We start from the raw sequence: 15996 nt of genomic DNA, 5'->3' as shown, positions 1-15996 counted from the left end.
TTTTCTTTTAAGATTTTATTTTTCCTTTTTTTTCTGAAGCCCCCTGGTACATAGTTGTGTATTTTTAGTTGTGGGTCCTTCTAGTTGTGGCATGTAGCATGCCGCCTCAGCACAACCTGATGAGTGGTGCCATGTCCACACGCAGGATTCAAACTGGCGAAACCCTGGGCCAAGGAAGCAGAGTGCGCAAACTTAACCACTCGGCCATGGGGCCGGCCTCGCCATCTCTAATATTTCTGATTGATTGTTCTTTATAGTTTCAATCTCTTGTGAAGTAGCTCCTGAACTTGTTGAATTGTTTCTCTATATTCTCTTTTACTTCATTGAGTTTTTTGATGATAGCTATTTTGAATTCATTGTTATTTAGTTTACTTATATCTGTGTCCTCAAGACTGAATTCTGGGTGGTTGTTGTTTTCTCTCTGGTCTGGAGATTTGATGAATTGCCTGATGCTGGAAGGATGAGTTTTCCCCATTGTGCTATTATTCAGTTGCAGTTACAGCCTATAGCCACTGGGTGGAGGTCGAGAACCGGGTATTCTGAGCCTTCCACCTTCAGCTGAGATGGCATGGGTGGGTCAGGGGAGGGGCGATTTCTCCTGCGTGCAGTCCCGGGTTTCCCGATGGGCTCTCATTATCTGGTCTCCTGGGGTCTTGGCTTGATGAGGTTACCCCACACGAAAGCTTTCGCCACGTTAGAGGGCTTACCTCTAGGCTGCAAGGGCCCTAGGGAGTCCTGGGTGGTCCTGCGGACACGTGACCCCTCCTCCATTCCTTCCCTCACAGAGCCTCCCGCAGCAGCGACTGCAGTCTTTAGGGAAGGGAGTGACATTCTCTCTTACCCAGTTCCAGCTCCTCCCAGGAGGGCTCCAGCCTCTCTGCCCTCCGTCGTGTGGCTGCCGTGATTCTCCGAGGATTTTTGTGCTTTTGGGGTATTTTCTGTTGGAATATGGTTGCTCCTTTTTGTTGTATGTTGAAGGGGAGAGAGTCCTGGACAAGCTCACTCCACCATGACGTTGACATCACTATTTTTAATAATGGCTGAAAATACTTAGAAACGTTAGCTGTGTCTGTGACTTGGTTTCCTACTTACTAGTTATATCTTTTTTGGATAAAACAGGCAAGTTATTTAATTTATGTCTGTTTCTTTGGCAGTAAAAGAAATAGATAAAAAGGTTTTGAACTTGAACCTTGTTTACATTAGAATTGTTTTTTGTTTTCATTATTGAAGAACAGCTTTGATAAAGTAACGTTTAGGGGTAGACAAGCACCTTAAAAATATAGAGCACTAATGTCTATAGGCTTGACAAAAAGGAGAAGTAGTAATTGGACACACTTGAAAGTTTGGAAAGGGTATAGGAAGGTTACCCTTTGTATGATAATATGGATCTTCTGTGAAGTGATGCAGTAGAAACAAAGAGGACAGCGTTTCTATTTCTGAACATCAGATTTTCCTCTCAGCCATCCAGAGCACCGTCTTAGTATAAAAGCAAGAAAAATCAGTCTTACATGCTCAGCCATCATTGATTTTGTCTCTGTGTGTGACGTAGTTCATCGCTGGCTTTCATTTAGGAATTGTGTATGTAAGAAAGATGCATATTAGAAGTAGTGAGGGAGATCAGAGAAAAGCAAAGAACGTCTGCTATGAGAGGTGGAAATTACATTTTAACAACTATAAACTCATAAAGCACCATTTCACACAGGGCAGCCTTGTTCCACTTAATTCAAGGCGAAAATTCTGTACGTCATTGTAGTTTTTGAGGGTACAGTGTAGCAGCCAGTCAGTATCTCAGTTGTCTGGAAAAGATGACTTGAGCTCCCATCTGTGCTGTTTAAGTGGCAGAGCTATACTACTTCTTTAATGGTTTCTGTTTTAAATGGCTAAGTGGGGTAATGTTTACCAAAACTTAAATTGGAGGCTTTGGCTGTGTGAAAAACCATCGTTTCTGGAAGTACATCAGTGGAAATGCCAGAGAACTGGGGTAGTGCCATACTTGTGCCACCTTTGCTTCTTGTCGGTGGAACCGTGGAAAATCTGGGTGTTTGGCCCTGTGATCACTTAGGTGATGGAGTGCGGTAGCTGGTTGTAACAGAAGGAATAAAAAAAATAGCATTGGAATAAAAACGTTCCTGCTTCTGCCAGTTTTCTGGTGACCTTGGGCAAATCATGGGACTGTTCTGAACCCTAGTTTCCTCATCTGTAAAATGAGGAAGATCATGCCTCAGGGATTTGGGTGGGCTGTTCAGAGATTAAACTCACAAACATCTGTAAAAACTACGTGTAAATTTTGAGCACTATTTTAATGTATAGCATAATTATCACGAAAACTCAGAGCTCTTGCTTGCCTTATATTGGCAGGCTCCCCTTTTCTCTCTGACCTGGTTGGTTAGGGGGCCGCCTGAATTGCCTCCATGAGACTGCTCATTGACGTGAGATGAGTGCTGGAGGCATGGCAGGGACAGTCGAAAGAAATTGTAACCATGGTGTGCTTTTATAATCCTGTGCTGTCTGTTACACTTTGAGGAATTGAGTCAGTTTTTCTGAAAGTACTTGTTAACTAAACTACTTTCTTTTCCTGAGTAATGTTTCGTTTTCTCTGTAAATTTAATTTTTGAAATTTTAGTTTAAATTTCTTAATATATTAGCAGCTGCTGTGTATTCTTTTTTTTTTTTTCCATTTTCTCCCCAAAGCTCCCCAGTACATAGTTGGATATTCTTAGTTGTGGGTACTTCTAGTTGTGGCATGTGGGACGCTGCCTCAGCGTGGCTTGATGAGCGGTGCCATGTCCACTCCCAGGATTTGAACCGACGAAACACTGAGCCGCCTGCAGCGGAGTGTGCGAACTTAACCACTTGGCCACGGGGCTGGCCCCACAGCTGCTGTATATTCTGTAGCTCAGTTCTTCAGGCCGTCTCTAGGCACAGCATATCAATTAACCATTGCTGCAAAACATACTGTCTCCAGAATTTGTAGCTTGGGACAGCCATTTTATTTACTCCTGATTCTAGGGGTTAGCAGTTGGTCTGGTCTAAGCTGATCAGTTCATCTCTTGGGCTTGCCTCTGTCGTTCATCCGTTTCACTGGGGTTGGATGGTCTAAGGTGACCCTGGCTGGGGTGCCTTGGTTGTCTTCCGTATGGCCTTTCATCTTCCAGAAGGCTGGCAGGGCTTTATTACGTGGTAGTCTCAGGGCAGCATTCTCAAAGGGTGATCATGGAAGCCCAAAAGCTCTCTTCTAGGCTCTGGGACTCTGGCAACATCACCTCTCATCTTGGCAGTTCAGAAAACCAGCCCAGATTCAAGGTGTGAGGGAAAAGGACTTGGTAAAGAGCTTGTCACCATTTAAAATCCTCAGCAACCAGTTGTTATTGCTGATGACAAAAAAGGAGTATTTTAGTCCCCACCTATCAAAGTTTTAATGATCTGGAGAGTTCTTAGCAAGGCGGTGGTTAGGATTCCTCTTTTGGTTAGGGCTGGGTGATATCTGAGGGCCAAGTGATATCTGATATCTTTTGCCATTTCTATTGAGTCATGCAGTTGGAAGGCACAGGTCTTTAAAATTGACCCTTACTCAGGTTTTCTATGGAGGAAAAACTTCTTCCATTATGATAGTAGATTTTCCAAAGGCTACCAAGATTCTTGAGTTACCTTTGAATTATTCTGAAATCAGACATAGCCCCTGAAGAGAGGAAAAGAACCAAGAGGTCTTCAGTACTAGAGTACTCCATGTATTTTCATGTATGGTTATAAAAGAATCATATTTGTCTGTCTGAATTTGTTAAGGAACTGATATACTTTTGGTATATTTGCAGTTATCCTCAAAATTTAATCTGCTTTCTAAGTGATAGGTTTCTGAAACACACTGTAGACTTCTTTGTCTTACAGTTCACGTGCTGAAAATCTCCGCCTTCCTCTCTTTACATTGTCAGTGGGCCTTTCTGGAGGTACTTCTCCACTGTTCTGATTTGCTGATTTTGTTGATTAGTGTGGGCTCAGGGATCAGCTAACCAAGTTCGTTAAACTTGTGAGTGAGATAAGGATAAGGAAATTCCTAGTAATGGTTGGATGGAGTCATTCACCTTTAGTAAATTAGATACATTGACTACTTGACCTTAGTTGTTTTTGGCTTTTGCTTGCTGCCCTCCTCTTTCTCAGCCATGTTTAAAGACAGGCTGTGGACAGCTAATTTCTATGTAGTTCTGATGTTATTCTTTGCCTACTATAAAATAAACACATATAATACAAATATATAAGTAAATATATTTGATCAGCTTGTATAAGATAGATAGAATTTCACTATCCTCAGAAATAATTGTTTTTGAAAAACTGATTTTCACCCAGAAAATTATGACTGACTTTTCTGGCTGCTCTTTCTGAGATTTTACCGTAAAAGGAAATGTTATTTTGATTTCTTAATTTGAAGTGTCCTTTGGAGTAATTCTATATAATTTTTTTTTAATAGGGACAATTTGTTGGCAGATTGTTTGCAGGGTTGTTTTGTTGTGACATGTACACTGTGCGCATTCATCAGCCTGGTGTGGTTGCGAGAGCAGATCGTCCATGGGGGAGCACCGATTTGGTTGGAGCACGCTGCTCCACCCTTCAATGCTGCTGGGCACCACCAGAATGAGGTAACTCCCTCCAACCCCAAGTTGGTTTTATTTGGGTAGGAGATGAAAATTACTGTCACCCTCTAAGACCTAAACCCTTGATTCCCATGCAAGGAAGGAGTCCCCTTGCAAAGCAGGTCATGAAAAAGTTTGGGAGAAGGTTAAAGGAGATGTGAAAAATGTAAGAATGCTGCTGTGACTTTTGCCTGTGAATTTTCTGGCGAGATTGGGAACAATATTCGGGGTATCCTACAGTGCTGATTGTTCCTTTAGCCTGGGTTAACTGCTTATTGCAGTCCTGGAAGTTAAGATACAAACTCCAGCATTGCGCATGCTTCTGACATGCTGCATGACATTGAGGACGCTTTCTGCCCTCTTTGTTCACTGCTTTCTTTGTGTGTAAAATGTCTCACCTTTGCTGCTCCCAGTCGAAACATCAACAAAAGTAGAAAAGTTGGAGTACTGTTTATAACAATCTTGTGCAGTTTTATTTTTTCTTAATGAGAGATGACATGCTTAGATGTAAGAGCATTTGCTAGAGGTATTACAAAGAGAAGGAGGATGTAATAAATGATTTTTAGTGTCTTGCTTGCTGAGAAATTATGGGGCTGAAGAGGTCCCAAAACTTAGCTACTTCTATATGAAAACAATTTACACTTCATAAAATTTTTGTTCTTAAAAATTGACCGTGAAATACTCAAAATGATAATTTCTGCTTTTGTCACTGTATAGCTTGATTTCATCAAATTCTGGCATACCTTTTTCTCAGTAGAATTAAGAGTGCAACTACTCCTTTGAAAACTACACATGTAAAACATGGCACTATAAAGAAAGAGCACTGTTCTTGTCTAGTATTACTTTTATCATTGTACCTCGTATTTTGAAGCACTTAATATAGTTCTCCTTTTAGGATCTTCGTTAACTCCATGGTAGTTCAATGTTTTAGTTAACTGCAACTATATCTTTGCATTTGGTAGGTAGCAGGACTCAGGAAGGGCCAAAGGAGATGCATGTGGGAACTGGTAAAGTCCATATGGACAAGCTTTCCTACTAAGCAGAAATTAGCAACCTTTTCCTCAAGTGTTTAACTGATTACTGAGAATTAAGTTATATATCTATACGTGTGTAAACAAACAAACAAATAGATGCATAAATATATTTTCATTCCTGAGGCAGTCAGTAAAGATAAGAAATGCCTTATAAAGAAGGATTGTGGAGTGATATATTCTAGATAGCTAGATTTGTTAACCCATTTTCTATAATGCTTTGTGAAATGTTAATCTCTAAATTATATACACTGTGAGGTGAGTTTATGTGCTTATATACCAGATTGATCCCAAATCAGATGTGTTTAGAAAAGATGACTTTGAGAAGTGTTTTTTGGAAATTTTGTAGGGTTTGTGTTTGTTAGTTTTGTTTTTTTTAGAAGGGGGAGTGCAATTTGGAAATAGAGCAAAACTGAGACACATTAGCTAAATTTCTGGGCTCTTCCATCATTTTAGGCTCCAGCAGGAGGAAATGGTGCTGAAAACGTTGCCCCTGACCAGCCTGCTAACCCACCAGCTGAGAATGCAGTGGTGGGGGAAAACCCTGATGCCCAAGATGACCAGGCAGAAGAGGAGGAAGAGGAGAATGAGGAGGAAGATGATGGCGGTGGGGAGGACGCAGCTGATGCCAACAACGGGGCCCAGGGTAATGGCTGCTGCCTGTTCTCACCCTTCCCTCATGACCTTGAGTCAATGCCCAGCCTACCTTGGGGAGAAGGACTGGAGTTTTCAAAATTTAATGGATTTGATGTTCTATTTCTGTTTTTACTTTATTTTGGCAAACTTGCATTTATCAGTATGTGGATGCATAAATATATTTTTTGTCTATGAAACGGCGCACTTTGTGTTTTAAAGTCTTACTTTACATAGGACTTTTATAGGAGGGATAGGACGAAATTATTTGTGAATTAGAACATATCCTAGTTTTTGGTTTAAAGGAATTTGATACAGATTTACCTTACTCTTCTGCCATTTCTATTGAGTCAGTGCAATTTTTAATATCAAAGAATTCTTGAAGTGTTAAGTACAGGTCACATGCCGCCCAAAGAAACTAATTACTCATTTTCTAGCAGTGTAACTCTAGAATGTAAAAGAAGATCTGAGACCAGGCCTGCCAGTCAGCTGTCAGTAGTTCACAGCCTCCTTTTCTCTCTTCCCACCCCAGAGTTTTCCTGTCAAAAGCTGAACTGTTTCTGAATCCACTTGACATTACTGATATCTGAGTGTCTCCTGTGTGCCAGGCACTCAAATACCAAGTCCGCATGTTAGTGGAGTTTCTGGTCTAGTGAAGAAGTAGGAATACCCAAGTGAACAAATTTATCGTTACACATTGTGACAAATTGGGTGCAGATTGCTCTGAGGATGCTTCTGGGGAGAGACCTATTTTAAATAAGATTCCCTGGGTAGCTCAGAGTAAGTGATACTTGAGCTGAGATCTGAAGGATGAGAAGAAGCAAGTTGTGTAGTGGGAGCAAGGGGCTTTTGCAGGGAGAGGTGAGTGTATGTTTAAAGGCTCTGAGAATGTGACCTGCTGCTGCCTTCGTGCAGGCCATCATTTCTTTCTCTTGTCTAATCCAAGAGCTCCTAACTGGTCTCCTTTCTTTCATTCTTGTTTCGCATAGTATTCATATAGCTCTCCTGCCTTTAAAATCTTTCAGTGGTTTTTCCATCACACTAAAGAACAGAATAAAATCCAGGCCTCACATTCCTCTCATATGATCTCATCCCTGTCTTCCTTTGATACTACATCTTCTACCACCCCCCTCCTCACCCAGAGAATTGTAGTCCCCTGGCTTCCTTTTCTCAAATCCACTAAATTCATTCTTGATTCAGAGCTGTTGCATTCCTCTCTTTTCCATAACTTTATTTCCTTTTTTAGCTCTTATCACAATATAGAATCATCTTATTTTATGTTTTGTATTTATTTATCTGTATTGTTATTTATTGCCTAACAAGCAAATTCTCTGTATGGAAAAATTTTAAATGCGTTTTAGCTTCTCAACAGCAGCTTACAAAACACCAAATTAAAAGAGTGCATTTTATTATTTATGGTTCAAGTTCCATCACTAATCTTTAAACTACAATTATATTTCCAGATGACATGAACTGGAATGCTTTAGAATGGGACCGAGCTGCAGAAGAGCTTACGTGGGAAAGAGTGAGTAAGACTTCTTTCTCTCAAGCATCCTAGTGTTTTAATCCTAAAGTATATTTTAAAGTTGGGCATATTTACATGTATATACAAATTTTGTACTTACATTTGATGAAAACTTTAATAGAACTTTAATTTCTAGAGAAAATTAAGTGATGTTTGTGGTGAAAATATTATGATGAAGATGTATTGATGACTTTTTCTGTCTTCTGGTCTTTGATAACAAACCTTTCTCCACTTAAGGGAATGTTTAACCTGAAATGGTGGACTTTCGAAAAATGAAGTAACAATTTAAGTATTAGTCTGATGCTTTGGTTGACAAAATAATACAGTTGTGTCATGAAATCTTGCCTGGGTCTGTATCTGATATAAGAATTAAACCTAAGATGGATTTCTTTTGACTTTATAATCATATCATTTAGAATAAAAGGAGACCCAAGATAAACAACTCTCATAAACAGAAGTTTTTTACTCTGAAAAATGATAGACCGTATTGGAAAGTAGTGGGTAAGGATTATGTTGAAAGATATTGAAAGGAAAATGAGCTTTTTTCATAAATAGAATAAAAAATGTGTTGTGTCTTGAATTAATGCATATTATTATTTATTTTAGATGCTAGGACTTGATGGATCACTAGTTTTTCTAGTAAGTAAAGCTAATTTTTTTTTTTTTTAAGATTTTATTTTATTTTTTCTCCTTTTTCTCCCCAAAGCCCCCCAGTACACAGTTGTATATTCTTCATTGTGGGTCCTTGTAGTTGTGGCATGTGGGACGCTGCCTCAGCGTGGTTTGATGAGCAGTGCCATGTCCGCGCCCAGGATTCGAACTGACGAAACACTGGGCCGCCTGCCGCGGAGCGCACGAACTTAACCACTCGGCCACGGGGCCAGCCCCTAAAGCTAATATTTTTTAATAATAGAATTGTGACTTAATTGTGTTAGTGATTCAGGGGGTTTCAAATTTATGGTATATGCCAGTTTTTTATACTAACGGTCAAAATACCCTTTGATTTTTGATTATTTGACATGTTGAAGAAGGTCTATTTTGTATATTGGAAATATTGGCAAAGTGTAAAGGTAATACTTTTAAAAAGGAAATTATTAAATATTTGATTTTTAGACAAGAAAATGAAATACCAAGTTAATGGTAGTTAAGAAGCACTTGGTCTTTTAAAGTTCCACCTTGCAATGTTTAATGTCTGAACTGGTGAAAACAGCCACTTTGCGATGTTCCCAGTGAGAGCCTCAGGCCCATTGTAGGCCTCTGCTATTTCCTGAACCCCATTTATTAGCTTCTTAGTAAAGAGGACAACTCAAAGGTGAGGAACAATTCTTTAAAGAACCTGTTCTTTAAAGGGGAAATGATGCTCTTTTTAGGTTCTGTAATATAAAACCACTTGTCATTTGGGATTTTCCTATAGCTTTGGGTATCAAGATGACTTTGGCTGCATGTTGTAGAACCCCTGCTGACCAAAACAGTAGCATCAGAGGAACTCCAGAGGAAGGATGGGCTTGGGGGTGCTTGATCCAGAGGCCCAACAGTGTCATCAGAGACCCAAATAATTTCCATTTGTCTCCTCTGCTGTCCACAGTGTGGGCTTCCTCCTTGGGCTGGTTCCAGTTGGGAGCCAGAATAGGAAGTTGAAGGTAGTAGGGTGAGGCTATTGAGGAATGTATCTGGTGGTAATTCACAGGTTAGTGAGAATGTGATATTAGTGAGTTCCTGTTCAAGATTTGATCAAGGTCAGTATAGAAGGTGTTATTTGGCTCCATATTCATTTATGTCCCTTACTTCGTGAATCCCTCATAGATGAGTGACAGAAGTTGTTGGAAGCAGTGGTCACTCAAACTCATTCTAATTATTGGAAAAAACTGTTTATAGGATGACTTCATTGTTGATTGAAAATTATTTTTTGTATCTTCCATGTCCCAGCTGTTGTATAGTTACTGGGAGATTCAGAGATGAGTGAAATAGGACCCTTCTTCTCAAAGATGGTTTGAGTTTGGTAGAGAGAAACGAACATGTAAAGGAGGAACTTTAGAGATACTGTCTATTAAAGACTCAGTGACAAAAAGTCATAAGGGACCCAGGAGAGGGCTTGGTCAGGTCTTAGTAGAGGCTTGTCAGCAGGGAATTTTTGGAGAAGATAACTTAGAGGTTGCTGCCCAAAAGATATTAGGGATAAGGACAGTTTGAGAGCCCTTAAGCCAAGGTAAGGTGAAAAAATTCGAGTGATGATAAACTGGTGTGGTGAGTAGGAATGTAGCAGTCATCTCTTAGACAAACTAATCATCCTTCTTGCAGATTGAGGACTTGATCAGAATAATCTTTCTAGAAAGAAAATCTTACCATGTTGCCCGCCTTGGAAAGATCATTTAACTTGATGGTGAGGGGAGATGGTAGGCCTGGACAAATGGGCTTGGTGGTTCTAGTGAGTGTCAGCATGGAGCATGACTAAAGTATATGTGACGTGGCTGGAGGAAATAGACGGTAGCAGTCACCTGGAGGTGATGATACGTAACTGTGGAAGTGGATCAATGGCCAAGTGAGAATGAGTATTCTGAGAGGTGAACAAAGAAAACCAGGACACCACAGGAAGAAAAGGGACCAGAGACAATCAGGTGACCTTGCACAAGTCGTGAGAACAAAATGGACAGTGAAAGAAGCACTGTGCAGGTTACATTATATGTAGTTTAGAAGTAACATGGTTTTCAAATATTTCTCCATTTGGAATTTTTCAGTGTCATTTGATTTAAATGAAATCTGGCAATTATTTGTGAGAATCTGTGTAGTTTGTGGTGTGGTAGATTGTTAATTTTTGAAGAGGAAATATTTATGGATTGATTTATTTGTTTTTTTTCTGTATGCAACGTGAACTTTGAGTTTTATTAGGTTTAGTTTTATGGGCTATCTAATGGAAAATGAAAAGTTGTTCATGATTTCTGTGAAGAGATCTCAGAATTAAAGAGTGAAAATTTCAATTTTCTAACTAAATAAGTGGAATAGTCCAGTTAACCACATATCAACTAGGAATTGATGTTTTATTAATGCTCTTTTCCTTTAGGAACATGTCTTCTGGGTGGTCTCTTTAAACACACTGTTCATTCTTGTTTTTGGTAAGTGGTCTTTATGCTTTTATTTATGGTATTATGGCAGGAGTTCAGTTTTTCGGAGCCTTGTTATAAATTTTTCTATCATTTTGTTTTTAAACATAGGCGTGTATGAAACAGATTTGGGTAATAAGCCTGTATAGGAAGGCCTCAGGTATACAGATTCTTTCCTAAGCAAGACTGGCGACAGTTACCTACTGTCTTTGCTTCTGTTGGGCATTTCTGTCTCTTTTTGTAGAAGCTGATTTTAGATTGACTTGAGAATATTCAGTATCTTACCTGTGTAATTAATTTTGTGCTGATTATCTTGTGCTCTTCCCTGTGGCTGAAGATTAGTTTCCATCTGTCAGAATCTGACCAAGGCCTTACCAGTGACACTGGCTTCGGAGCTGTCACCAGAGATGGATGTAGGCTTGAGGAAAGACAGTGAGCCTTCCCCAAGTGTGAATTCCCCTTAGAAGCAGATTCCGGTCCCTGTAAAGTCACTGCCGAACACTTTCACAACTGCAGCTGTGAGGATTCTTCTGACGCCACGCACTAGTCCTCCCACTGGGAATAATTAGAGAAAGGAAGGCAGGATTGAGGAGATGCAGTTGACCGGTTTTTCTGCTTTGGGAAAGATAAGGGAAACTGAGTTAAGTAAACCAAGACTTTAGAATTCAATTCCTGTGTCTCTTGGGAGTGAAGGTAGAGTCTGATGGAATCAGGTTATTGTTGGACTGTGCTATGGTTTGTGTCTCAGAGAGAGACCTCAGGCTTCAGATCTCTCCGTAGGGATGATCTTTGAGAAATTCCTTCCTTAGTGCATGTGAGTCACGCCTCGGTTCTGCTGAGGAGGAGGAGTAACGATTTTCAAATGCTCTGTGTTGGGGACCACATTGTGACTCAGAAAGCAGTTGTCTTCAACAGAAAGCCATGTGGTCAAAAAGACACTGAGTATGTAGGTTGAGGATGAGAAAAAATTAATTTCTGAATATTATCTATGAACAAAAGAAATGTACAGGTATCTTGCTGAAACAAAATATCTTGAAAAAGTTCCATTGATTCTTCATTTTTAGTGTAAATATTTAAGGTGGTGCAAATTAACAGGAAGCTCATTCTTTGTTAATCCTTGCATATGGGGGTGAAAATGTGTCTGCAGATTATTCTGCATTTATTTTTTATTATGGAAAATGATTGATTATAGAGTGTGAAACTGTTTTGATCTTGGCCATGTTTTCTTTGAGAGAAAAAATCATCTATAGAATTTAATCTTTGCTCTTGCAGGAAAAGATTAATGCTAAATTAATGTTTGGAGGAACAAGAAGTGACAGCTCTCATTTATATAAAGCAAATCTCATCTAAGTAAATTTTTTTCTAATCCAACCTCCTAAGCTTATACTATGAAGAAAATTTTGTCTTAGTAAACTTATATACATTATACTATATTTAGGATCTTCTGAAATGAAACAAGAACCTTTTCTCTTTTAGGAATATACTTTTCCTTCTAGGTGAGCAGTCTTTGGGATTAAGCACACATGTTTCTTTCCTACTTGGGTTGCTCTACTGCGGTTTTCCACTGGCATTTTTTGGGATTCTTGTGGTCATATACTTTGCAGAAATATAACCCAAGGGAATGATCCTGAGAAACTGACCATAATTTCAAAATACGTATTTAGTAGTTGCTACATGATCAGATAGAGATTGATTGTTAGAATTGGTGCTTCAGGTTAGTATTTACCTGTGAAAATAGAGTTGGAACTTCAAAGGTTGCCTTTCCCACGGGCCTACTTGAGTCATCCTCAAAGTTGAGTATAAGAACAAAATTGGAAAAATTCTGCATATTTTCTTACCCTATAAAAATTTTTTGTGCTTTATAATAGATGTAATATAGTAGTAAAATAATGCCTGTGTATAATTTATAAATAAGTTTAAATATATTGGGAATACCTATTCAAAAAAATTTCTCCCCATGGAGTACTGGATCAGAAAGGTTTGGCGGCCAGGTCTCTGTAGATTCACTGTGACTTTTATCTTAATGATTGAGTACCCTTCCCCTCCTCCCTAATGAATCTGTGTTCAGTTATTTTTGCCGTAAAGAAAAGATAATTACATCTTATTGAGAACGAATTAATTGTGATGTTAGGCAAGCAAGACTTGAGGAAAAGAGACTATAAAAATTCTTATTATGAAAATGTTAAGGATATTTTCTTATTTAACCATAGTATCATCATCAGACTTAAGAAAATTACAGGAATTTAATATTTCCTAATAATCTATCATATTAAAAATTCCTAGGTTGTCTCCTTAAATGTTATTTTACAGCTGGTTTGTTTGAATGAGGATCCAAATAAGGTCTACACATTACTTTTGATTGTTAAGTTTTAAGTTCCTTTTGATCGAGAATATTCTTCGCTTTGCTCCCCTCATCTACCCCCCCCCCAATCTTGTGATTGTTTTGTTAAAGAGTCTAGTTCAGCAGTCCTAGGATAGCTGCCTGGTGTTCAGTGTCTCATCTTCTATGTTTGTCCGATTGCTTCCTGATGATATCAGCTACTTTGCTCCTTTGTCTCCATATTTCTTTTAACTGGAAATTAGATTCAGATTCAATATGTTTAGGACAAAACCTTCACTGGTCATCCTTTGTCAATTAATACAGTGTTAGCAGGAGGTCAGTGATGTCTGGTTATCCACCTTTATCCGTGGTTCAGGTGATGGTATCTTGCCTCTATTGTTAGGTTTCATTTTTCCCTTAACCATCAAAAGGTAATCTGTGGGGGATGGTGTTTTAGTATCACGCAAATATCTAGTGTTCCATCAGCATTTCACCTAATGATTTTATTATCCCTTGATGATGCTTGCCTGGAATAATTTATTTCATTAGGCATTGCAAAATGGTGGTTTTCAACTTCTGTCATTTTTTACATTTATTGGCTACCTTTTCTATAAAGAAGAGCTTGTTCTTATCAGCTAGAACTGTTCAGTTAACCTGAACTTGTCTGTTCAGAAGCAGCAGGACAGATGTGCAGTTCTTTCCCTTTAATTATCAGTTTTCAGGGTAAGGAGTTGATGCTCTCTTTCCACTGGTGATGAAAGTGTTTTCTCTTATGTTGCTTTTTTTCCTGGTGTGGTCTATGTTTTTGACTTTCTCCTTTTTGAGTATTATGAACTCTCATGGATTTGTGTGTATTCAGTGTTTGCATCAGCTTTGATCATTATTCTTTTTGATGCTCATGTCATCCTTTCAGCCTGTGAGACCCTCTTCACAATGGTTCCTGTGTCTTTCTGTCATGAGCCTATTAGAACTTGATAGCTTTTCTCTGGTTATAGAGAATGTTCTAGGCAGTATATTTTTGGCCCTGGTTCTGGAATCTTTCATTTCTCTAAGAAGCCCTTGTTCCTTTTAGTGGGGATTGGTACTAGGAGTGTTCATTGTTTTGATTTTGAAATTTTCATTGAGTTTTTTCCCCCCTTTTTAGCATTTTGTCCTTACCACATTGGTCATTTCTCCCTTGTTGGTTTGGGATTTGAAGAACACGTGAGTATAATACTTTTACAAATTTACTTTCGTTAATTATCCCCAACTTTGATACTGTTGAGTAAGTGATAATGTTGTAGAGTTACTTCATTTCTCAGTCTGCCTTATACAAAGAAATAATTATCTAACGTGGTCTCGGTCTTTTCTTTTGAACTAACGGTGGCTCAAGACAGAGTAGGTCATGTTGCCAGCTAAGGGAGATGGGATGTGAATCCCGTGATGTATTCTCTTCCTTCCTCTTGGGGGAGACCAGAGGCATACTACAGGAAAGTTTTCTTACAGGCAGGCTGATTTTCAACTTGTTCCATTATGACTCCTGTGCTCCCTTCTCTCCTTTTTCCCCAGGTGCCCCATATTGAATTTAGAAAAGTAACAGTGTATCAGTAAGCTAAAAAAAGGGCTGGTCTGTCTTGGAATATGGGCTGCAGTGTTATCTAAAGAATTTGCTTTAATCTTGACATTTTATCGTTTTTCAGAGGTAGATAAATATTTGGATGGACAACTACTACTATTTTGGGGAGGCCCTAGAAAAATTTAGTCGTTTAAGGTAGAGCTGACATATGTGGAATATTCTGTTCAATTTGTATATATGAATCCTGAGAGATCACATTCTGAAGTGTCTGAAAGGACAAGAGACGTGTTCCAGTATTTAATACAGCTCTCCGAATTCTCAGTAGTTGAATGCAAGAACTTAAAAGGTTCAGATAAATGCTTTGATAAATTTTGACTTTCCAAACTGTTGCCACTTGCTATCTGAAATTCAGGAGCCAAAAAGATGAGCACTGTTTCACTATCCAACTTAGTCTCTGTAAATTTCGAGTGGAACAGATTTGGAGAGCAGGGGAAGCTTAGTCTCCTCAGTGGTAGGAAATGGGGTGGCAGGATGTACCGGCCGGGGGCTGCTTGGCCAGTGTGTTGCTGCTTTCCATGCTCAGCCTTTAGCAGGTCTGCTTCAGAATGGAAGGGAGTGCAGACCGTTGTAGTATTACAGCTTTTCCTTTATTTTTGTCAAATCTAATTCACTCTACCCTTATTTTGTCTGCTTGAGTCAAGTGTTATTCTTTAATTTTTCCTCACTCTTGTGTATACATAGCAGTCAGTGGGAGAGTCTGGTTTGTAGAGATGTATCCAAATAGGCTTTTATCTAGTTATACATCTATTTATAGATTGTCTAGACGGTTCATTTTTAGTCTATCAGGACTGGTTAATACATTGTTAAACTGGGGTGTAGGCCATGAGGTAAAATTAAATTTTATTTGTTTTCTTCTTATTTCCAGGTCCAAGCATCTCATTTTGAAGGCCTAATCACAACCATAGTAGGTTATATACTTTTAGCAATAACACTGATAATTTGTCATGTATCCTTTAATGAACCAACTCGGGTGTTCAAAAAAGAATTGTTCCTATTAATGACAAAACTATGTCTCTCCCCTTGTCCTCTTAGTGCAAGTTGTAGGTATTTGTACTAAGGATGAGGGCAGACAAGATATGAAATAAATTAATTCTGTCTGTCAAATAATATTAAATGTTGCCTAAATAGTTGCCTGTTTCATTGTACCTT

General features: G+C 38.9%; 1 protein-coding gene across 2 annotated transcripts in view; it reads left to right on the top strand.

Annotated features, from left to right (window-relative positions):
- MARCHF6 (membrane associated ring-CH-type finger 6) overlaps positions 1-15996 on the top strand; it is an 82475-nt gene that overhangs the window by 33084 nt on the left and 33395 nt on the right. For both annotated transcript variants that reach the window (XM_070519871.1, XM_070519872.1), the window contains exons 6-12: positions 4463-4631; positions 6113-6302; positions 7753-7814; positions 8421-8453; positions 10873-10924; positions 14377-14435; positions 15713-15793. In XM_070519871.1, the coding sequence (XP_070375972.1) occupies positions 4463-4631; positions 6113-6302; positions 7753-7814; positions 8421-8453; positions 10873-10924; positions 14377-14435; positions 15713-15793 (646 nt within the window). The remainder of the gene's footprint in view (positions 1-4462; positions 4632-6112; positions 6303-7752; positions 7815-8420; positions 8454-10872; positions 10925-14376; positions 14436-15712; positions 15794-15996) is intronic.

Source organism: Equus asinus, chromosome 10, assembly GCF_041296235.1.
Source record: "Equus asinus isolate D_3611 breed Donkey chromosome 10, EquAss-T2T_v2, whole genome shotgun sequence".
NCBI classification, from domain to species: Eukaryota; Metazoa; Chordata; class Mammalia; order Perissodactyla; family Equidae; genus Equus; species Equus asinus.
Note: the sequence above shows the minus strand (reverse complement) of the source record. Positions and strands in the feature narration are given on the sequence as shown.